At 40.9% G+C, this 23642-nt stretch overlaps 1 protein-coding gene across 19 annotated transcripts in view; it reads left to right on the plus strand.

The window, feature by feature from the left end:
- The window catches only part of NRG1 (neuregulin 1), a 500813-nt gene that overhangs the window by 378973 nt on the left and 98198 nt on the right, over window positions 1-23642 (plus strand). For 2 of the 19 annotated variants that reach the window (XM_080986803.1, XM_080986807.1), the window contains exon 1: window positions 20666-22281. The exons of 16 other annotated variants lie outside the window; for them this stretch is intronic. In XM_080986803.1, coding sequence (XP_080842929.1) covers window positions 21633-22281 — 649 coding nt within the window. In that variant the 5' untranslated portion in view covers window positions 20666-21632. Of the gene's footprint in view, window positions 1-20664; window positions 22282-23642 lie in introns of those variants that run through there. One more of the 19 variants, XM_080986787.1, reaches the window with a different exon arrangement.

The following is a 23642-nucleotide window of genomic DNA, read 5'->3' on the forward strand; positions in this document are numbered from 1 at the left end:
CTGAGAGCAGAATGACTATTCTTAAAGTTTCACAAGAACATTGCATGCTGATTGGTATTTCACAGTTACGTACAACTTGTAACAGCCACCATGAGAACAAAGTAACTTTCTTTCCCTTCTATGACAATATGGGAGCTTATTTTAGAAAATTACATATTAATAACACCTTTGCACCAAATGTTAGAAAATTACCATAAGACCATTAGAAAAAAAAAATTAAGAGGCAAGCTTCTATATGACACTTTTAAAGAAACTTTACCAAAAACAAAGAACCATGGCTATTTAAGTCTTCTTGCAAAACATGTTTAAGTAGCTAATTTTCCAGAGTTCTTTTGTTTAATATTTTTATGGAATTGCTTTGGGCTTTGGAAAACATATTTAAAATCCATAATTATCTAATTTTGCAGAAAGGTGTTTATTTGATGCAGTATCACTCTAGTGCTTTAATTGAAGTTATTTTATTATTAAATATTTATTTATACCCTGCCTTTTCCCCCCTAATAAGACTCAAGGCAGTTTACAGTTGAAAATAAAAACTACTTAAAAACATAGAAAAAGTAATCCTTAAAAACAATTATGCATAGAGAGAATTAAAACTATATACATATATAAAATATATTAAAACTAGATCAATAATTGCAATAAAAAACAGCACAGTCCCAGCCCATTCATTAAAAGCAGTCAGTTTCCCAAAAGCCTGTTGGAACAAAAGAGTCTTCACCTGCCGGTGGAAAGAGAAGAGGGAGCCAGTCTGGCTCCTCTAGGAAGGGAGTTCCAAAGTCTGGGAGCAGCCATTGATAATGCCCTCTTCCCACATCCCTACCAAGCACCTGTGAAGGTGGCAGGACGGAGATAAAAGCTTCCCCTGAAGATCTCAAAACCCAGGCAGATTTGTATGAGGGAATACAGTCTTTCAGACTGCTTGGATGATTTTTAGCACCTGTAATGACAAGGTCCCCTAGCCAGAACCCCTCTGACATGATTTTATATCTCCTCGCAGACATAGATAAGTATGTGACCTGGCATGTAGTACTCTTTGCAACTGACGCCAGGAAAATTAGAGCAAATTATATAGCCAAGATAGCCACCAACTGTAAAGGAGATGGATTTATTTGACCCTATCTGCATCAAGCTATATTCTATCTTTATCACCAAACTCCGTATATAATTAACATTATTTTTTAATATGCTAGTGGCCATGTGGTGATTTTACCCTATAAATTTTATTGTTTAATGTCTTAACCTGTATATTAAGGTACGTTTAAAGCTTTGTTCAGAGTAGGCAGTGGCTTGATAATATAAATGTTTTAAGTTTTTTGTATTAATCCAGCATATAGATCATAACCAGCACTTTGAATTGTGCCTGGAAACAGACCAGTAACCAGGGAATCATATGCTTGCTATAACCAGCCCCGGTCAACAGATTGATTAGGATGGTAACTGACTACTTTTGAATTGTTAGGGAGTCCAAGAGAATGTGAAAATATTCATGTATGGTTTTAATTAATTCCATAATAACTACAAACGACTACGTTATTGCTTTTCAATATTGCGATTTGTTTGGAGTGAAGAAAAGTGACAGTACCCATTATGGTGCCACAGGTTCTGTTTTTTGCTGCAGCAAACCAACATGGCTATCCCTGTGAGAAAAGAACCCACTTAAGTACAACGTATATTGCAGAAAATTGAGTAACACAGGGCCTTTTTCCTTCTTGCTTGTTGCAAGTGAACAAATAGCTGACATTTAAAACTTACTGTGTTTTTCATTAAACATAACTTCCGAGCTCTTCCTTAAAAGTCTTTGGATTAGTTAAGCAGTAGATGCAGTTTTTCTTGTGTGTTCAGGGTTGCAGTGACCTGGAACAAATCTCTTGCAATCTCCAGTTCTTTTGCATTTTGCTGGTAAAGGAGAAGTGGTTCTGAAATCCTATACCCTGGGGCCTTGGTGGCTTGATTTCATGAGTTTTAAAGTTAACTGGCTGCTTTTACACCCAAAAGGGAAATGCTGTCATTTTGTGATGTTAAAGGAGGAACTCACAGAAACACACTGCTTCAACATCACAAGAAAATAACTATAAACTGCGCTTTCTAAACACAAGTTGTTTTAAAATCAAAACATGTACACAAATAAGTTTAAACTTTTAGTGCAATGGTGAAATTGAGTTCAAGGCCATAATCAAGGTAGCCATGTGTGATTGGCTATACAGTGGCACCTTGGTTGTCGAACAGCTTGGTTCTCGAAAAAATTGGCTCCTGGACACCACAAACCCGGAAGTGAATGTTCCGGTTTGTGAACTTTTTTGGAAGCCAAACGTCCAACGTGGCTTCTGCGGCTTCCTATTGAGTGCAGGAAGTTCCTGCAGCCAGTTGGAAGCCATACCTTGGTTTTCGAACTGTTCCAGGAGTCAAAGGGACTCCCAGAGTGGATTAAGTTTGACAAGCAAGGTACCACTGTACTCCCAATGGAAGGTGAATGCATTCAACTTGGGCAGCAGCCCTACACATGCCATAGCAAATTTTGGAAGTTGGTGTCTCTAATATGCGGAATCATGTGTAGAGTTTTCAAGTTTTATTGGACACACTTAAGTAGCTCTCGGCATTGGGATATGAACAATGAGAGTGTCACGCCTTCTGTTCAAGCAAGTGTTGATGCACCCCTAACCAAATGCCTATGTAGAGCCTACAAGCAGGACAAAAGTCCTGCAAAAGCACCCTGCCCACTTGCAATTCCCAGCAATTGATATTAAGAGGCATACTGTCCCCAGTAGTGGAGCTATAACATAGCTTGTCTTGAGCAAGACACTATATCTAGCAGACTAATGTACTATTTCACAGAGTTTTGAAGATTAAACATTCAGTATAGGTAACTTTGTACTTGGAAAGTGTTGTAGGAATCATTGAGTAGTGAGTTTATTTTTCTAGGGACACCATTCCTGAATCTCTGGAAAAGAACTAAAACAAATAGCCTTCTAATTTTCAAAATACAAAATATCAGATCTGTATATATTGAAGCTGGTGCATGTTACATGTGGCCTTCTGTGGAACAGCAGTATACTGAAATGGGTTGGACTATTTGCCTTCAGCCCAAACCCATTTTGGTACAAAAATTAGATAGTATGGGTTTTTTCATTACTACCTCTGTCAGCACTTTGTTCCTTCTTTGACATAAAAAATATGGGTTCAAAACCTAAACAAATATTCTCCTAACTTGTACATAATTGGATAGTGTTCTGAAGGACAAATATATGCATACTAAATATCAGTATAGATAACTTGTAGACACAGAGTCAGGAATAAGTCTTTCATATATTCATATATTCAAGTTCAAATAATAGTTTATTTTAGGGTTCAGAAATGCTACTCTTATCCAACTTTTTATATTTCTTTGAGAATATACTTTATTGTCCGTGTTTATAGCCACTGAGCTTTCGGTAAAGAATCAATCAAGTGCATATTGTTTGGTTAAGACTCCTTGATATTTATCTGGTTTATCTACATCTCAAAACATATTAAGACTTGCCTGTTTAAATATAATTTAGACAAATAGACCATTTGCAGCTGAAATTAGCCATCAAGGAAAATTCATTGCTTTGTACTTTTCAGAGATTCTGTTTGAAATATTTACTATTATATTAAAAAGAGAGAAACATGTAGGGAGAAGATAAATTTTCTCAAAAGCTAAAGGGGCCATATATAGATTCAAAGCCTGCAGTTAAAAGCCTACTCAACATCTCTTAAAGAGGATGACGCCTATGGGGATGTAATTAGCACCTGGATTCCTTCCCTCTCCCCTCCAGTTTTGACTGCCTTGGCAATTGGACAAAGGGTCACTCTCCCCTCGAAGCATCTCCACCCATGACCAGACACAGAGGCACAACAGGTAACAACATCGGAGCCAGGAGCACAGGGTTTTCCCTGCCACGTAATTACTTTTCTCAGGCAGCAGGGATGGAAAGTAAATGTACAGGCTGTTTAGTTATTAGCATGATAAATATTCATAGAGAACTGAACACATTGCAGAGCTACAGTAGTTGAAGGGCACTGAATATCACCCATATGGAATTCCTGTGTACAGTTGTACCTCGGGTTACAGACGCTTCAGGTTACAGACTCCACTAACCTAGAAATAGTACCTCAGGTTAAGAACTTTGCTTCAGGATGAGAACAGAAATCGTGCGGTGGTGGCACAGCGGCAGCGGGAGGCCCCATTAGCTAAAGTGGTACCTCAGGTTAAGAACAGTTTCAGGTTAAGAACGGACCTCCAGAACGAATTAAGTTCTTAACCCGAGGTACCACTCTAGATCCCAGTGCCTGTGGCATCTTCCTAGTTCTGGAATCCAATAAGTCTGCAGTGGAAACACAATGAATTTCTTAAAGTGTAACTTTTACTATTTTTCAAAAGTTGCTATATGAGCCAAGTGTTGTTTTGCACCATATTTGAATGAAATGCAAATCTCAGGCTTGTTGCAACCATGACCCAGCACTTTACATGCATCCCCTTTCACTGGGGGTGGGGGGTGGGGCGAGTGTGTGAGCCCGAGTCTCTCTGTGCCATGTTTGTGTAAACTTGTAAACCTTTCTGGAGGAGGGTATTTCAATTACAGCCACTAGTGAGAAGGTCCTCTCTCTCCTTGGCCTCATTTCATTCGGTGTTCCCAAGCTCACATGGTCCCAAGCTTACCAATAGGCAAAGCCAGCACTTTACAGCACTGACAGGATGTAACTGAAACACATGAGATGCCTTCCTGCCTGTGTTCCTGGTCCTAGTTCTCTGGCACCTTACAATGGCTGACATTCATTCCTGCAATGCTAGTGGAAAGTGAAACACTGTACTTGAGGGTCATATTGCAGTGATGGCAAAACCCTGCCATCTTGTCCCTGACGCGGATCTCTCTGGGGAATATAATATATTTTAATGCAGAAATCACACAAAGGCAGGCTGCGCTCCACACAAGCATGTCATTAGAAAAGTATTAAACACCCCAGTAATCCCAAGGGACACGGGTGGCGCTGTGGGTTAAACCACAGAGCCTAGGACTTGCCAGTCAGAAGGTCGGCAGTTTGAATCCCTGTGATGGGGTGAGCTCCCGTTGCTCGGTCCCTGCTCCTGCCAATCTAGCAGTTCAAAAGCACAGCAAAGTGCAAGTAGATAAATAGGTACTGCTCCGGCGGGAAGGTAAACGGCGTTTCCGTGCGCTGCTCTGGTTTCGCCAGAAGCAGCTTAGTCATGCTGGCCACATGACCCGGAAGCTGTACACCGGCTCCCTCGGCCAGTAAAGCGAGATGAGCACTGCAACCCCAGAGTTGGCCACGACTGGACCTAATGGTCAGGGGTCCCTTTACCTTTACCTTTAATCCCAAGGCAGGTATTTTCTGAGTATGAAATGCTTAACATTTATACCACTTTTCAATTGATCAGAGTTCTTCACACGCATTATCTCAGTAGTTCTAGACATAAAAGATAGGCCATTATTATTCCCATATTGCAGGATAGCCAAGTCTTGCCCAAGGCCGCAGTAAGTTTGTGACTGAGATGAGATTTGAACCAGCACTTCCTAACTTGCAACTCTTTTATTTGCTACACGGCCTGCTTTTTGAGTTTGAGAAATTCCTTTTTTTGTCCTTTCCCATCCAATTTGACTGGCCTAGTATGTCAACAGAGCTGGCCTTGGGCCCCTTGTCCCTTAAAATCAATATGTCTCCTATCACTGAGAACTTTATCACACATAATGTGATAGCTAATATGTGCTCAGGAGGGAGCTACAACTAATACTTGATTCATGACAAATTTATTTCTGTGAAATCTGTGGTTATAAATCAGTTTGGCACATTCACACTTTGTAGTTTTATGTATGCACACAAAGCATATTGCATTAATGCCTTAAAAAGATAATGTGTGAAGCAGCTTTAACTCAGCTTGATCTTTTATTTAACTATTTAGAAGGGTATCTTGTTCATGCTGAATGTTCGGGATGGGCAATAGACGTTGAAAAAAGGAAATCACCTGCCCCTCCACAAATACCATAAAAATGTGATCTAGTTCAAAATTTCCCTATGCTTTGCTGATATAAACTAGATTGCTAAAGTCAATAGGCATTACAACTCTTCTGAGGCATCTTTGTTCACAGGGATACTTGGGCACTGTTTGGATTTTGTGAAAATATGTGGCTTTTGTTTTCAAGTTTAGAAGATGCACTTCGCAACATGTCATTGTTATATTTAGTAACACCTACTGAAAGGTCTGTGTGGGAAGAACAGAGCAGCTAAGGAAAAAAGGCTTTGGGTAGAAAAAGCTGACAATTGGGAGCAATTTGTACATGCCGTCACCTCAGAACTTTCATTTTTTTTATTCCATAGAATAGATAAAGGACTTCATGCTGGCATAATAGCTGTGGTCCGGGTTATTCAGTTTCATTGGATAGTCTTATATGCACTGTCCTTTTGAGATAAAACAATTAAAACACAGCTAGTTGTATGGTCTCTCCAATAGAGGTCCAAGTGATAAAAAGGCAATGATAAGTGTGAACAATATTGGAGCTGAAAGAAGCTGATGCTGCAGTCACAGAGGTCTAAGTGAAAGGATATATAATGATTAAATATACCTGGTAGAATTGAAAAGGTATTAAGGAATGATCACTATCAGCTATTTTCTGCGTGTGAAAAATAGATATTTGGGATTGGCAGCTGAGACTGCTGGTTGGCAATAGGAATTGTTCAAGAATTTTCAAGTTGTTTTATGGGGGCTTTATAGGATTGTGATCCTAGATATTTAAAAAATATATATAAAGAAACAACTTGTACACATTATAGATGTTTATTTATGCAGTGATATATACTTTATTTCTTTATTCAATATAAAGAAACAACTTGTACACATTATAGATGTTTGTTTATACAGTGCTATATACTTTATTTATTTATTTATTTACTTATTTATACATTGGATTTTATAGCAACGGCAGATGCTAGAGTTGGAGGAGGAAATTCACTGGAGGGGTGTAGTTGGAAATAAGTGCAGATATTTAAAGATAATAAGCAGCTTGAGTCGTATGCATCATAACATGATGGAAAACCAGTGCAGGGATTTGAGAAGGATTGTTACTACAATATTTTGAATTTCTTACATTGTCCACTCTCTTACAAATGTCCACTCATAAGAGTAGACTTCAGAGTGGTTCTTCTGGCATCGTCATAGAATTCCAGTTCCTATACAGAAAGTGTTACTAACAAAGTGTGTTTCCATTGGTACCGCATCTACAAACCAAAGTTCTCATCTTTATAATATATTTGAAAAACAGAAAATGGACAATAAGAATGTTTAGAGTCCCTCACAGTATGGGGCTTCCTCGTACAGGCTGCTGCTGATTTCTCTTCCAGCTTTTGGGTCTCAGTATATCACTTTGTACTTAACATGCTCTGATTCAAGTGACTAGTTTGAGTTGGCTTCCAAACTAGATGCAGATTATTTACCTCCTGTGCTTTGCATTTCTAAAATGTTGGAAATTGTGGAACAGATGACAGGTTGCTTTGTTTTTTAAAAACGTAATTTATAGAGCTGGTGTTTGCGAGGTTGTGATTTATGCAAGGCAGGGAAAATTATTCTGTTTTTTTAATGGCAGTAATGTCTGATTTCCCTCACTTTTATAATACTTTCCCTGCTGTATTTCATCCTTAAGCATAGCTTGCTAGTTCATAATTGTTTTGCATCTTCAGTCTGTTAAAAATGCATGGCGAGTGGGCACAAGAAGCTCGTTTAGATTGTCAGGAAGGAAGTTGTGGCCTTTTGAGTCATTGTGATTTATGAATATTTGGGTGATGTCAGTGTTTCTTCAATGAGTACATACATATCTAAACACATGCATGTTTCTTCTTCCGATTGCCCTTTTTATGCTGCCTGCCTGCATCTTGGTAGAACAGTAGTACCTCGGGTTACATACGCTTCAGGTTACATACGCTTCAGGTTACAAACTCCACTAACCCAGAAATAGTACCTCGGGTTAAGAACTTTGCTTCAGGATGAGAACAGAAATGGCAGCAGGAGGCCCCATTGGCTAAAGTGGTGCTTCAGGTTAAGAACAGTTTCAGGTTAAGAACGGACCTCCGGAACGAATTAAGTACCTAACCCAAGGTACTACTGTACAGAGGTACCTTGGGTTACAAACACCTCGGGTTACAAACACTTCGGGTTACAGACTCCACTAACCCGGAAGTAGTACCTCGGGTTAAGAACTTTACCTCAGGATGAGAACAGAAATCGTATGGTGGCAGCATTGGGAGGCCCTATTACCTAAAGTGGTACCTCAGATTAACAACAATTTCAGGTTAAGAACGGACCTCCGGAACGAATTAAGTACATAACCAGGGGTACCACTATAGTTGTTTGTTGTGGATATTAATTTTTGGCTCAGAGTTTACTACAGTGAACCTTCCTAATTCTGGAAGCATAGCAATAGAATCCTGCTGACCGCAGTTCTAATTCGAAAATGAGGGTAATATCTGGCTATGACTGGGGGGCGAGGGAATATTAAGAGAAAATGCCCATAAAAGCTAGGGTTTGCCTTATGAACTTATAAAGCTATTGGCAAAATAACAGTACGTCGGGAGTGTTTTTATTATTTGGGGGAACAATTCATAGCAGAGAGTTGTTCACATGTTTTCTGGTAATAGTCTATGCCTCTTTGAAAAGTCCTTGATGTACCCCTTCAGAATCCTGACTTTGAATTACCATTTTCGAACTTGTGTCTTGGGATCTGGCTGTCATGCTGAAAAATATGCTGCTAATGAGATTGAGGTAAAACTGCTGCGTTTCTGGTGGGGGCTATTCCTCACCTTGATCTTCATATCTGAAAATCTCAAAGTAGTGTAATATGTATGTAAACAACAAATGTTTAAGTTAGACAGATAATGTGTTTTATTGTTCCAATCCCAAAGGATTTAGGAAATCCTAAATTTTAGGAAAATATTTAAACATTTTATGAAAATAAAATGATCTGAGTATCAGGTGCAAAAATTGACTATTGTTATCCTTGAATACACTACAAAAAATAGGTAAAATTTTTAAAATAACCAAGTCATGAGTTACAGACTCACAGACTCATGCTTACAGACTCATTCACTCACTCACTCATTCATTCATTCACCCCAGTATACCTGAAGGAGCGTCTCCACCCCCATCATTCAACCCGGACACTGAGGTACAGTGTATAACAGTGCCCCCAGCTCCCAGCCCCTCTAGATGGTCCAGAAGGATGTTATGGTCAATTGTATCAAAGGCCGCTGAGAGATCCAGCAGAACTAGGAAACAGATGTTTTTGCTGTGAAGATTCTGCTATATAAAAATTACTGGAAACCAGTTTTGGTATAATGGGTGATATATTTTCTTTGACGCTTGCTTGCTGGATGCTGTATGGATTTAACAATGAAAACATTTTCTTTATATTCCAGAGAGGTAGCTGTGTTAGACTGCTGCAGCAAAAGCAACAATAAATTCTAATCTTTAAGTACTACAGGAGTCTCTTTATTGCTTTGTTGTCCTGTAATACAATAATGAGAAGAGTTAGAAGGATTGCTGATCATTTAAAGCAGTAGAACAAATACAAGTTGACCTTATTCTAGTTTAATCATATCCATCAATACCAATTGTATCTGTTTGGTATTGCAGACTTCTTATTGCCTTTTGTTGCTGTTCTAGATATATTTCCCCTGTATTTGTGTATATATAAATATATGTAAATCAGCCAACAAAATGCAACACTTCAAGGGGTCTGATAAAGCATGTGTGTGTATGTCACAAGATGCCTTTTTGTTCTTTCCACATCAGACTAACATGACTTACCTTTCTGGAATTCATCAGCAACCTTGGAAGATAGAGGCTGGGTGGGATTCACATGTGTAATAAAGCAAATAGTGGATTATTATTATTTTTCTAGTTGCATAAAATATATTTGCTTCATTAGTGAGCAGCCCTTTTCCCTAATAGGATTAGCGCAAAGAATTATAAAGGATCTCCTTATCCTCCAGCACTCTTGTTCTGAACGCCACAGACACTGAAGGGCATTTGTATGGAAAGTGTATGTCAGCTGTCGGAGCCTAGCTAAAGAGGTTGCTGGTAATCAATGGCCACATGGGAGAGACAGAGCCATCATTCAAGTGGAAGACTGCAGCTTTTCCTGCCATGGTTCTCAGATTCACATGGACAAGAAGGAAAAATAACGACTTGTTAAGTGCCACCAGCTATTAATGGTACACCGCTAATAAGAACTTGGATAAAAGGTGAAAGTCCATAAGATAAAGAAGAAAAACCTGAGCACTGAGGCTTGTTGGCTTCCCCACTTTTTAAACAACATTTTTTGGAAGATTGTATTGCTTTTAGTAGAATTCTACTCAACCTCTTCTACAGCAGACAAACGTAGCTACCCGGTTGTTGTTGTTGTTGCTACTGATGCTGCTATTTCATTTAAAGGTAAAGGGACCCCTGACCATTAGGTCCAGTCGTGGCCAACTCTGGGGTTGCGGTGCTCATGTCGCTTTATTGGCTGAGGGAGGCGGCGTACAGCTTCCGGGTCATGTGGCCAGCATGACTAAGCCGCTTCTGGTGAACCAGAGCAGTGCACGGAAACGCTGTTTACCTTCCCGCCGGAGCAGTACCTATTTATCTACTTGCACTTTGCTGTGCTTTCGAACTGCTAGGTTGGCAGGAGCAGGGACCGAGCAACGGGAGCTCACCCCATTGCGGGGATTCGAACCGCCGACCTTCTGATTGGCAAGTCCTAGGCTCTGTGGTTTAACCCACAGCGCATACTGCTTAATGCCAAAATAGGCTTCCAAGCGGTTAGCTTAGGTAACTAGGCTGCTGCAACAGGACCTCACCTCACACCTGGTTTAAAGTGTTGAACACTGTTGGTTTAAAATTAATACTTAGATAATCAGAAGCCATATTAAGCATCTTGTGCATGGGTAGGCAAACTAAGACACGGGGGCCAGATCCGGCCCAATCGCCTTCTAAATCTGGCCCGCGGACGGTCCGGGAATCAGCGTGCTTTTACATGAGTAGAATGTGTGCTTTTATTAAAATGCATCTCTGGGTTATTTGTGGGGCATAGGAATTCATTCATTCCCCCCCCCCTTCAAAATATAGTCTGGCCCCCCACAAGGTCTGAGGGACATTGGACCGGCCCCCTGCTGAAAAAGTTTGCTGACCCCTGGTCTTGTGAATTTCCTCCCAGGGCTGGAGTTACTTTACTAGAATAAAAAGTATGAAACATAATGGCTACACATGATGCTCCTAGGTGTGCTTGGAAAGAGCATCGCTGTCCTATGTATGTCAGTTTCACCTTTCTTGAAATCTTAAAAGATAGAGTTGGGGGGTTTGTTCATTTTTTTTTTACTTCTTGCTTTTACTCATTCAGTTTTCATACAGACGCTAAATTCTGTCACTGCTCACACCACGTGCCTTCTGGAAATTGCTGAGTAAATACACTTGCACTTAATCACATTAATAGATCAAAGGAAATGTGCAAGCCTATTACAATCAGTTAATTGCTACAGAATAATTTGAGGTTGTCTGCTGGGGCTCTGCAGAGCTCTGCTATCCCCACAAAATCAAACATGGTTTGGGGGGGGTTTCCCCCCTTCCTAAATATTATTTGTTATTACTTAGCTATTCTATTTGGCAAGACTCTTGGTCTAGCTCATCACCTTAATGCACAGCCTCATGCTTCCCTCTGCCAATAACTATAACTTACTATTTCAAAAGTAAACGCCATGCATAGACTTTCTAGCTGCTGCATCCACATCAATAATGTATTAGGCTTCCTGAACTGATGGATGTTGGTTGGTGCATAGAGAATGGGGGAAGGAGTGGCTGGACAATGAGCTGTAGTAGAACGGACTGCAAACAGTTATTACCCTCTAGACAAATGTTTTTTAATCTCATCAACATCTACTACTAAAAAAATTATTGTAATATCTTGGGTGCTTTTTTAAAAAAAATGGCAAAAGCTTAAATGATTAATTCTGCCCCTCCCCGTTTTACACTGGATCTTTATAACACTTTCGTTTTTCTTGCTGCAGCAATTCTGGAAGCGACTATTGTCCATCCGCTTGATGGACTAAAATAACCTGGTTGGTGATTCTATTTTTGTTTTTGTTGATGCATTGCACTGTGTTCTTTGCAGCAGTTCAGAAGCTGCTTGTACTGATACAGAGCAGGAGAGGCTCAGCTTTCCTTTCAGCTCGCCCTGCTGTTCGGTCAAAGCAAGGTTAGAATTCTGCGAAGTGTAGTACGTAGGGACCGTAACATTTAAAACACAGAACATGCCTGAAATTGTCTTTTTCCTATCATAGCTGTGAATACAGTGAATTTGACCTCTCTTCCCTTCTTCCTACCATACCTCTTTCTTAGTAGAATCAGCAACTTCTTAATGACATCTGATTATGCAAGCTTCCTTGGATTTGATATGGCCTGATCATTGATGATCAATTAGGCTGCCTTACATCCACAAAGAGCCAACTTGGAATGTCACCTGTCAGGTGGAGGGGTGTGTGGTTTCAATTTTTATTGCCAGGAGATGTGTACATACCAAAATTGCAAAAGGGGTAACAAAGTTTAGAGCTGTATGGCAAAAGTGTAGATTTTCAAAACTCCTACTGTTGATTTGGAAGTAATAATGCCACTGGCGGAGGAAGGGGGTGCGGTGAGTGTGGTCCACCCCAGGCATCATCCCTGGGGGGGTTGACATCACCGTGCCCCCCCCGGGACACTCGCCACAGGCAGCACCCTCCTGGGCCGCTCGCAGCACCCCCCTGCCCCTGGGACGTTCACCATGGGTGGCAAAATCACATTTCAGTTTACCAGAGTGGACAAAGACTGCCTCTCCTACCTCACGAACCCTCATGCCAAATTTGACAATATTTTGAGAGGCGACATAACCTGTGCCAAAAAATGGGTGAAGTCAAACCAATGTGAATTTTTACTCTGACATCTTGAATCAAAATGGTGGTTGATGTCCCAAGATAGATGAAGATCGCCATCCCCACCAAAGGAACCAAGTTTGGTGATAATATATTGAGAGGTGGCCAGACCATAGAGAACAGATAGCCAGACAGATAAACCACTTTCCAGAATATATACTATATTGACCCGAATACAAGCCAGCCTTTTATTCCAAATTCCAACCGTGAAAAATTTAAGTGCGGCTTAAATTTGCAACCTTACAAAAAATTGGCTTTTATGATATCACTGTAGGATTTTCTTTTACATTTGCCATTTACGGGTGTGAGTGGCTGTGGAATTTAAAGGGAGCGGCTTATATTTGGGTATTGTCTTTTCTTCTATTTTCCCCTTGAATTTTAAAGGTGCGGCTTATTTGCGGGTGCGGCTTATATTCGAGCCAATACGGTAGATGTTTACCTGTAGTTTTATGTGAATGAACAATGTACTGGTGCACATTCCTAAAGACTCCTTGCTTTGCTTCAATTGTTTATTTCATCTGGTTGGTGCGTAACGTAGAATTGTCTTTCAACAAATGCTTCATCTTCTAGGAGGTTGCTGCATTCAAGAATATGCTGGGCTATTGAGGAATCCATTTAGGGAGTACAGTGAATCTAATTTAAGGAGCAGCTGCTGGATATTTAAAATCTGACAGCTTTTAGTGGCAAGAATAAGACTAATTGTGCTAATTCTAAAAAGTAAACAGATTTAGGTCTGGGTGGCCAATCGAGATTAATGGTAGTAAACATTTGTTGCATTCTCGTGGGCAGTGGAAGGGTTCTTTGAGCAATTTCTCCTTTTAAAACAGTGTTTTTCTTCTAGAACAGTTTACTTGTAAAAATAGTCGCCTGTACTAGGATGTTGGAAAGCTACTTTATCTATCTTCCTTCCAACAGAATCCTTGATGCTAACAGATTGTTTCCCTGCTTAACTCTTGGCAAGAATATAAATTTAAACTGGGACAAATCTTGATTAGTGTTCACAATTTGGCCACAAAATAAAGTAAATCTGAAAATTCTCCAGCCCTTTTTTGTGTGGGGGTGTTGTAGGTCACTAACAGTATGCACAGTTGTCAATACATCCTCTCTTTTACAGCAGTCACAAATTGTATGTGGGATCACACATACTGTCTGGTACTGTCTTATAGAATAGCGCCTGCCTGCCTAGGGCTTCTGTTGAGTAAGTCCCTTTTTCCCCTTTAAGTCGTTTTAAGCCATGGCACTTACCTAGTCCATTATAGAAAGCAGAGCAAGTTATATTCAAAGCATCTCTCTTCATATAGTGTCTGGCAGGAAGGCAAAAGATCTCACGTTTATATGTCAAAAAATACTTTCCTGGACTAAGGCTTGTCATGCTTCATGCATGTTCTACCCGATACACTCATGAACCGGGGATTTTTCAAAGGCAACTCACAAGAACTCAGTTCCGGCACCTCTCAAGCGAGCACCATTGCCATTCTAAGAGAAGGTGTTCATGAGAAGTTCTGGTACCACTTCTATTAGAAAAATAGCACTGCTCAGAACCCTTGCTAATTCATCACTAAATGGCTTGGGTCCCAAGCACCTGAAAGAACATTTTCTCCAATACCTCCTGACCCAAAAATTGCTGTCTGGGAGAGAGGCCTTACTTGTGGTCTCACCAGTGTGAAGAATGAGGACGCAAGATAGGTCATTCTCAGTGACAGCATCTCAGATATGGCTCACAAGGAACTCCCCCTTTTTATCTGTATAAAGGAAATAGGTAAAAACTTGTTCATTTATCCAGACTTTTGGCCAATAGTTTAATGAAGTTTTAATTCCCGTCTATATTATTAACTTCTGAATTGTTGTGTGTCACTTTATTATAATGAGATCTACCCCTGGGCTCCCCTTGGGGGGAAAGGGCAGGTTGCACATTAGAAATAATAAATAGCGATAAATTATGCAAGGGCATATCTCAACTGTCCTACCTCACAAGGAAAGCAGAAGGAGGTTTTTGTTACAGCGTGACTGTAAGGAAAGAATATAATACTATAAAAAGCTCAATTGAGATGAAATTGAGAAGAGTGTTTAAGTGTGCAAAACAGGTCTGCAAAAGTGGAATTCCATGATAGTCTGGCAGCCATGTTTATTCCTTCATGTTAGTTTAACTTAGTCCACAACTTTAAATAGAATTTTGGTGAAAAACTACTTTCCTTCTTTCTCTTTTGCCTGTACTGTAGTTACTTGCATCATAGCTTAGCAGGGTTAAGGTATGGCTAATGTATTTCGTTTTTCTTATTGATGTAGCTGTTGCAAAGCCTTGGGAATCATCAAAAAGGATTTGAACAAAGGACTTGGAAATAGATCTTAAGTCAATGATAAAGCATTGTTACCAGCAGCAAGTTTACTGCAAAATCTCTACACTTTATGCAATATTTCAGTATGCAGTGGTTTTCTCTGGTTTTCTCTTAATGTCACTGAATGCAGGTCATTAAATAGCTTTTCTTTCTGCATTTTCTGTTATATCACTTCCATTCTATGATTTCACAAAAGGATTTCTTTCTAAGACTGACTTTGCAGTCCTAAAGTAAAATTATATCCCCCTCACCTAACGTGGATTACTTTATTAAATCTCATAGATCTTAACCCATTTGATAATATTTTCTGGCTATGCCAAATGCCAGTGTTAATAACTGGCGGCAATTGTACAGCATGCGACTCAAGGATGGAGTTTTGTTTTAAAGTGAACATGTGGTTCTGAGGTTGCATTCTGTCATGGTCTCTGGAAGTAGTTTCTAGTGAGAGGGCCCTTGCCATGCTTTATTCAGTTCTGTTCAGTACCAGACTGATGTTAGTAAAGCAGAACTGATTCAGAACAAACTGACTGAAATGATGCATAGGCTACAGAGGCTGACAGGAGAAAAGATTGAAAGAGTGAAGTATGTGGAGGTTGCTCAAAAGGCTGCTGTGCAGAGGAGATGGGATAGCAGAGGCCTGATAACCTAGGGCAAGAGAATCATGTCTGAGCAATCATGCAAGGATGCTTTTGTAAATGAAAGATGGCTGAATTCTAATTTATCTCTATCTCTCTCTGATGCTTTATATGATACAGATATAGTATCTTCTCTCTCTCTCTCTCTCTCTCTCTCTCTCTCACACACACACACACACACACACACACACATATATATATATACACACACACACACACACACACACACACACAGAGGAGGGAGGCAGACATGCTAGAAAAATTGTGGATTTGCAAGACTGTAATTTCTTCCACTGAGAACAGTCACTATAAAGTGGGTCAGAAATCGAACATATTTTTATGTATTTTTGAAAAAAATCACAGACATAATTTGAGAAAAAAATTCAGAAAAGTTGCTTGGTTTACAGCAAAGAAAAGCAAAAGCAAAACAAAAAACCACTTCAGCACCTTAGAGATTAACAAAGCTTCTCTGTTATCATTGAGCTTTCTTCAGCATAGTTCAGGCATCCCCAAACTCGGCCCTCCAGCTGTTTTTGGGACTACAATTCCCATCATCCCTGACCACTGGTCCTGTTAGCTAGGGATGATGGGAGTTGTAGCCCTGAAACAGCTGGAGGGCCGAGTTTGGGGATGCCTGGCATAGTTAATCATCAACAACTAGACAGTCACACTACAGTATTTCCTGGGAATCTTTTCACACAAGCCATATGCCCTTCTATAAACTGAAAGCTTATTAACAGATTGAAAATGCTTGATTCAGTGGCTGCAGTCCACAAACCATAGATTACAATGAGTTTTTAGTGTGGTGAGAGTTCTCTGTATGTTGCCACTTATGTAAGCAAGGTTGTGAAGCAATGGCTAAGACTATCATGTTTCCTTCCGCATTTCAATCACTTGAGAGAGGAGGCGGAGTCTAGCCGAGTCCAGCCCTACCATGCTAAATCTCAGTAAACAGCAGAGGCATACTAGAGTCTCTTGCACCTTTACCAAGGAGCTGTATCAGCGCCTTCTCACCCCCCGAAAAATATCACTTTACTACAATAGCTACATTATAAATTACTGCATTTTATGCAACCCAAGTACAATGGTACCTTGGTTTAAGAACAGCTTAGTTTATGAACAACTTGGATTAAGAACGCTGCAAACCCGAAAGTAGGTGTTTTGGTTTGTGAACTTTGCCTTGGAAGCCGAACATGTTCTGCTTCCTGTTGAGTGTGTTCCATTTGAAGATTGAGTCCCCCGCTGCTATGGGAAACCATGCCTTGGTTTAAGAACGCTTTGGTTTAAGAACGGACTTCCGGAATGTATTAGGTTCATGAACCAAGGTACCACTGTACTCAAAGCATCTAGAGCAGCGGTTCTCAACCTGTGGGTCCCCAGATGTTGTTGGACTACAGCTCCCATCATCCCTGAGCTCTGGCCTTGCTAGCTAGAGGTGATGTGAGTTGTAGTTCAACAACATCTGGGTACCCACAGGTTGAGAAGGGCTGGTCTAGAGTGTGGGTGAAGCAAAGGGGAAGGGCAAAAAAGTGCATGTCTTGTGCCACAGTGCGTGGATGGGAAGCTTATTGCCACACATATGTCATATACTCCATAGCCTGATAAGTGATTTTTGCATGGTACCCGCCCCTGCCCCCCAAGCCTGTATCCCTGATGGGGTGGTGGTTTTAACAACCCCTAGGTACACCTCTTCTTAATATCACTGACTTCTTCATTTAATAGCTTTAATCCCAGGTGGTTTAATCCCAGGTGGTTCAAGTTATCAAGGATGCAGGGTGTCAGTGATTTGCAATGCAGGGTGCCAGCGTTTTGCATAGCTTTGTATTCCTCTCATATAACTCATGTCCACCTTGCCTTAAACGTCATCTAACTATCACGTGTACACTCATCAATCTTCATTTTTCTTCTTTCCTACTGCTGCCCTAATGTGTGCCTTCAATTACCGAATTATCAGGAGTGGGGAAACCTAAATCTTGGGCTAATATATATGCAGATTTTATCTTACGTTATTCAAGAACAGGGTTTTGATTTCTAAGGTTCAGGAAAAACATGAAACTTCAGCTATTATTTATGCTGCTCACTGCCTAATTTTTTACCAGGAGAACATGTGGAATCACAGTCACATTAAACCACAGTCAAATTAAAGCTTACATGAGTATACTGTACAGAAGAATCACAGAGGTGGTTCATGCCAACATCACAAGAATATCCAAGGCACAGATCCTGTCAGGTGCTGTTGCGGTTGCTCGAGAATAACCAGGCAAGACTCCGACCTGTCTTTTACAGCCTTTATTTTGGTGCAAACTATTTACAGTGAAGAGCATCATAAGTTCATGTCTGACTCAATTGCTAGCAGAATCCGGGAGTGCTCTGTTTTTGTACCTCCCCCAACATAAAAGTCTCGTCACCCCCAGCCTTTTCTGCCCCTCCCTGCGCCTCAGACTACTGCGCAGGATGGGCGATGGCAAGGGCGTGCTCCCCGCCTCTCCAGCTTGCTCAGGCTCAGTGTTAAGGCTCTTCCTAGCATCCTCTGGTCCTTGCACCTCTTCTCCACTGGAGGTGGGGTTTTCCTCCTTGCAGGAAGAGGAACTGCTTCGCAAGATTTTCGGAGGCTCCCTGTAACACAACTGCCCTTCTGTCTCTCGCCTCTGAGCTGATGGCAGTTCCCTGACAGATCCTTGTGGAAAATTTCATAGCTTTTTACAAAGAAGGATGACAAAAACCCAACAAATCACCTAACACTTCTGTAGGCACCAGGTTCCCAGTTTCCTTAAGGGCTTCTCCTTAAGGTGGTCTCTCTCCGCTCCTCAGGGTGGGGCAGACCAGCAAGCAATGCTGTGCAACAGAAGGCTGTGCTGCTATGCTGCTGCTGAAGCCTCCCTTACCTGGGGTGTTTCTCCACCAGTGGCAGAAGCGATGGGGAGGGTGGCACCTGTGGCAGCACCGCCTCTTGCGCTTCCTCCACCTCAACCTGGTGGTTGAGTCGACTCTGGAAGGCTCTGTGGTGGCCTTTTCATCTACTTGAACTGGAAATTGAAAGGACAGCACTGGAAGCAGAAACTGACCACCCTGGCCCCAAAGCCTTGAAACCAAGCGAAGCTAAGCTACTTCTCATGGAAGAATTCTGATTGCTTTATTCACTTACTGCAAAGAACGCTCAACATTCAAAAATTTGGTGCCTTTAGTGGTTAAGCTTGCTTGCATTGAACGGAAGGTATGTTGTTTTCTACAGGCTTACATTGGAGTGGATGAATTATCAGTATTAACCAAAATTCCTCCCTGGTGCCTCTTGATTAAAGCTCATAGAGACGCAGTAGGCTCAGCGGTGCCAGGAAAGCTGATGCAGTGTTCAGTCTCCAGCAGCTGCTGATTAAGGGTTCCTAGCACGTTCCATCACTATATATTGACACATTGGGTTGCAAAATCTCCAAAGAAGCTCCTACAGTGCCAATAAATCTGCTTTATGCAAATGTTACTTACATTTCCATGGCCGTACTTAGGCTATTCTTTTGCGCAATAAGGATCCAATATGAAGCAATAAAGAGGGAGAGCTGCATTTTAATATTTTGCTGAAATAGCATCGAACACTAAGATTAGGGTGGGCGATTTCGGCGTCCTGATAACTTCATTGCTTCTGATCTTACGTAAAATGACAGTCAAAATCAGGAGAACAACTATTGCATATATTTCAGTAGTATGGATCCAGCAGAGATCTGAAAGTGGGAGGACAAGATTCCCAGTATGGGACGAATGCACGCCCTTGGATATATTCAACAGGAAATTCTAAAAGAGATGTACGTTTTAAAATCATTGTTGTGGTAACTTTTCATAGGAAACACTGGTGCTCTTGTGAAACAATAATAAGGATATGGTGTGGGGCTACCTTCCCAAAATGGTGTCCCTGGCTATTTTTTTAAAATGTAAATTATTAGTGTAAACAACTGCACAGAAGGCAATGGGCAGTGAGGTCTGTATCCCAAAATTCCTTTTCTTACAAATATAAATAGCTTTATTTGGCATGACTTTGTCATGCAAGTCATGAACCATCTATAGGAATTACTCGGTCTGTTGTAATTCTCGCTGATAGAAAACCTTTGACCATTTTTCATTGGGAAACCAAATGTGAATTTTATTTGCCAGTTAATTGTGTTTGGTTTCTACTCAAATTTATAGTCCTTGAAAGTGGACTGTAGTGGAGCTGATGACATTTTACTCAATATAATTAGTAAATGGTTTGTAAATACTAAGAAACAGTGGAAGATGTCAAACTGAATAAACTTTAGCTTTGGTCCTCTTTAATTTTGGAAGACAAAACATAGTATTTTTCAAGCAAGTTTTTTCCCACACACAGCTAATGCAATACTAATATAGAATTGTGTTCAAAATATTTATTCCAAAATCTAACACGTGGATCGTATGCTTGAAAAGCTTCTATTTAAATAAACAAAAGCAAACAAACCCTGTCCTTTAAATCATAATTGTGTTGCCTGTGATGAATTCTACTTACTAGACTGATGAGAAGGCAAACTTTATCTCTAGGTAGCAGGCAGAAAGAAACTGCAGCTGAAAGGCCTATGTCCCCTGGGAGGGATCGGATATCCGACAGTCTTAGCATTAAGTCCAGCCCATAAGGCTGCCACCTACAACCTTCCCCACCCTCATCCTCGTTGCAGCTTTGTTAGATTGCTCTAATCGATTGTCATCCTTTCGTGACCACACAGTGGGAGAAAGAGAGAGAGAGTCTAACTGGCTCCTCCATTCCTCCCTTAGATTTTATGGCCTCTCCTCCATCTAATTGGATGAAATAGGAAGTCACTGGCAGTCCTGCGTTGCTGGGTGTGCTGATTTAACTCGGACCAGCCCTGCAGAGGGGTGGGGGTGGGGAGAGAGGAAGGGAAGCAGAGGGAATCTGTATGTCAGAAGAACAGAGTGGAGGAAAGAAGAAAGGGAAGAACTAAAGGGAAGGAACACTGGGGAGGGACAAAGAAGAGGGAGGTGGCAAGGACCGAGGACAGAGTTGTCATTATCTCCTTTTCGAATCTCTCTGTAATGATATTGGTTGCAGTGATGCCCAGGGAGCAGGCACCTGCTGCTCTGTAATGATTCAGCCTCTTTCTGCCGGCTCTTTCGCACAACAGGATGCTGTTGCTACTGTCATTGCTGCTGCTGCTGCCGCCGTCGCTGCTACTGCCGTTCTTACTGATTTTCCTTTTGCTTCTGCTGCATGACGGCTGTGTTTTCCTCCATCTAAGCAGCCACCCGCCTCAGATGCTCAAGGTGAGAAGCCAGCCTCTTGCTCTGGGCTCTTCGTTCACTTAAACAATTTTCCTCAGGATTTCAGATTCTTCTTCTTTTCCCTTAATCTTCTTATTTTTCGCTCCGTGAAGAACTGAGATGGCTTGAGAGGAATTATAAACAACAAATTTTAAAAAGTGGGCAAGGAGGAGGAGCAGGAGCTGAATCATTATGAGAGGCTTTTCTCCTTTCTGAATATTTGGAAGGATTCCCCCCCCCCCTTTGCATTTATTTGGATTGTGTTCTGACACTTGAACTCTTGATACCTATGCTGTGATCCGGTAAGATTTCTCTGGATCTTTTTTCCCTCTTTTGGCTTGCTTGTTAGTGATAATGGAAAGATTTTTTGAGGCCTTCTAGAAGAGAGCTCAACTGAAGAAATACATGCTTAAATATGTCTGAAGCTACTCTGGAGAGTTTTCCCAACCCCTCGAACCAGCTGAGTCCCACTCCATCACTCGAGGGGCTTCCTGCTGAAGAGGACATACCAGAGAATCAAACAGCAGACACAAGGGTGCAGGGAATAGCAGGCCTTGCTGCTACTTGCTGTGTGTGTCTTGAGGCAGAGAGGCTGACAGGCTGCCTCAACTCTGAAAAGATCTGCATTGTCCCGATCTTGGCTTGCCTGATCAGCCTCTGCCTCTGCATTGCTGGCCTCAAGTGGGTGTTTGTGGACAAGATTTTTGAATATGATTCCCCAACACATCTTGACCCAGATAGGATTGGGCAAGATCCAGTGACTGCCGTGGATCCTACTGCACTCTCTGCTTGGGTGCCATCTGTAGTGCATACTTCTTACTTTCCAGTACCCACCAATGTAGCTAACTTTGAAGTCACAGGGCAGCCTTCTGGTTCACCAGTTCCCCCTGAGGTTGCTTCTAAGCCGTCTCCATCTAGAGGTGACCAGTTAGAGGATCAGTTTTTACTCTCTTCAGTGCCCTCCTTACCCCCACCTAGTATAGAACCTGAAGTGAAAGGGTCCACGACAACATCTCTGCCACAAGAATTTGAAACTAATATCCAAACAGCTCCACCAAAACTAGGTAAGCATTCGATCCTATTCCCTGTGCAGATTGTCGTTCATATGCATACAAAACAGGTGCAATCTATATTAAAGATTATTCATATTGTGATGATACGATTGATACTAACAGATTTGCTAATAATTAAAGAGGAGTGTGTTAGCTCAGATATTAGCTTTAGCCTGTCCTTTTGTTAAAGTTGCAAAAAGAGATACTTGAGGAAGCAGGGGTGCTAGTCATGTAATACTAACAATAACTTTGTTGAACTGATGGTACTTTACAAACAGTTCATCTGGTCCATTTAAGTAACGAATTGTATATGACTGTTATCATGACTCCCTTTTGATCTTGATTCTTTTGTGTCCCTGACAGATTATGCCCTTCAACACTCGTTCATACTCCCTCCCCTTAAGTTAGCTGGTTAGTGCAAAGAGAAAAAACAAAACTGTTAATTTGGCAAAAGCAATGAAGTCCTGCGGCACTTTAAAGTCTAACCAATTTTATTATGGCATGAGCTTTCATGGCCACAGACTGCTTCATCAGATGTATGGAATGTGAGCTGCACTCCTAGCATATGATGAACTGGGCTCCAGTCCATAAAAGCTTATGCCCATAAAATCAGTGAAGTCTTCAAGGTACCACAAGACTCTTAGTCTGTTACAGCAGAGGTGCCAAGCATGACTATCCTTCTGGAAATTTGTCAGTAATTCTGATCATTTATATTTCCAGTTAGAGCCTGGTACCAACCTGTACAGATATGAGCTACTACACCAGTGTCTCTCTGGCCCAGTATACCATTGTGTATAACCCCTCCATTTATGGCTAAATTTGAGCAATAGCTTGCCATAGGCTAAGCCCTGGAATCTCTTTATATTGGGAGCTCTGTCTTGGGGAATGTGGTGTAATGATAAAGATGAAAGAGACTCTAAGCATGTGTGGAGTGCATTTCCTTTGCCACTGAGTAATTTTAGCCATGTTCCAATATCTGGGATCAGGACAAACCATTTTCTGCTTGGAGGATGTTGCTTTTAGCCTGATAACTTATGTTTTTTTAGAAAATCCATGGAAGCATTGGAGGCAAAAAAATATCAATTTGTTTAGATTATAAGCTTGCCCATTCTGAAACAACATCAACAAATTTATTGAAATTCACCCCACCCTTTACAGACTTGTGTCTAAGCTCCACAAAATAGCTTAAACTGGAAGATCTAAACTCTAAAGTTTCCTTTTCTTTTATTCCTCTGTGAAGGAGACTGGGCATGAACAAGCTTTTAGCTTTCACTTGAAATATTAACATATTTAAGAGAATAAAATGCTATGTTGGAAAATAAAATTGCCAACTTTTTTGAAATGCAAATCACTGAAATGACACATAAATAGTG

The sequence above is a fragment of the Podarcis pityusensis genome (genome assembly GCF_964106645.2).
Source record: "Podarcis pityusensis genome assembly, chromosome: 17".
Lineage (NCBI taxonomy): Eukaryota > Metazoa > Chordata > Lepidosauria > Squamata > Lacertidae > Podarcis > Podarcis pityusensis.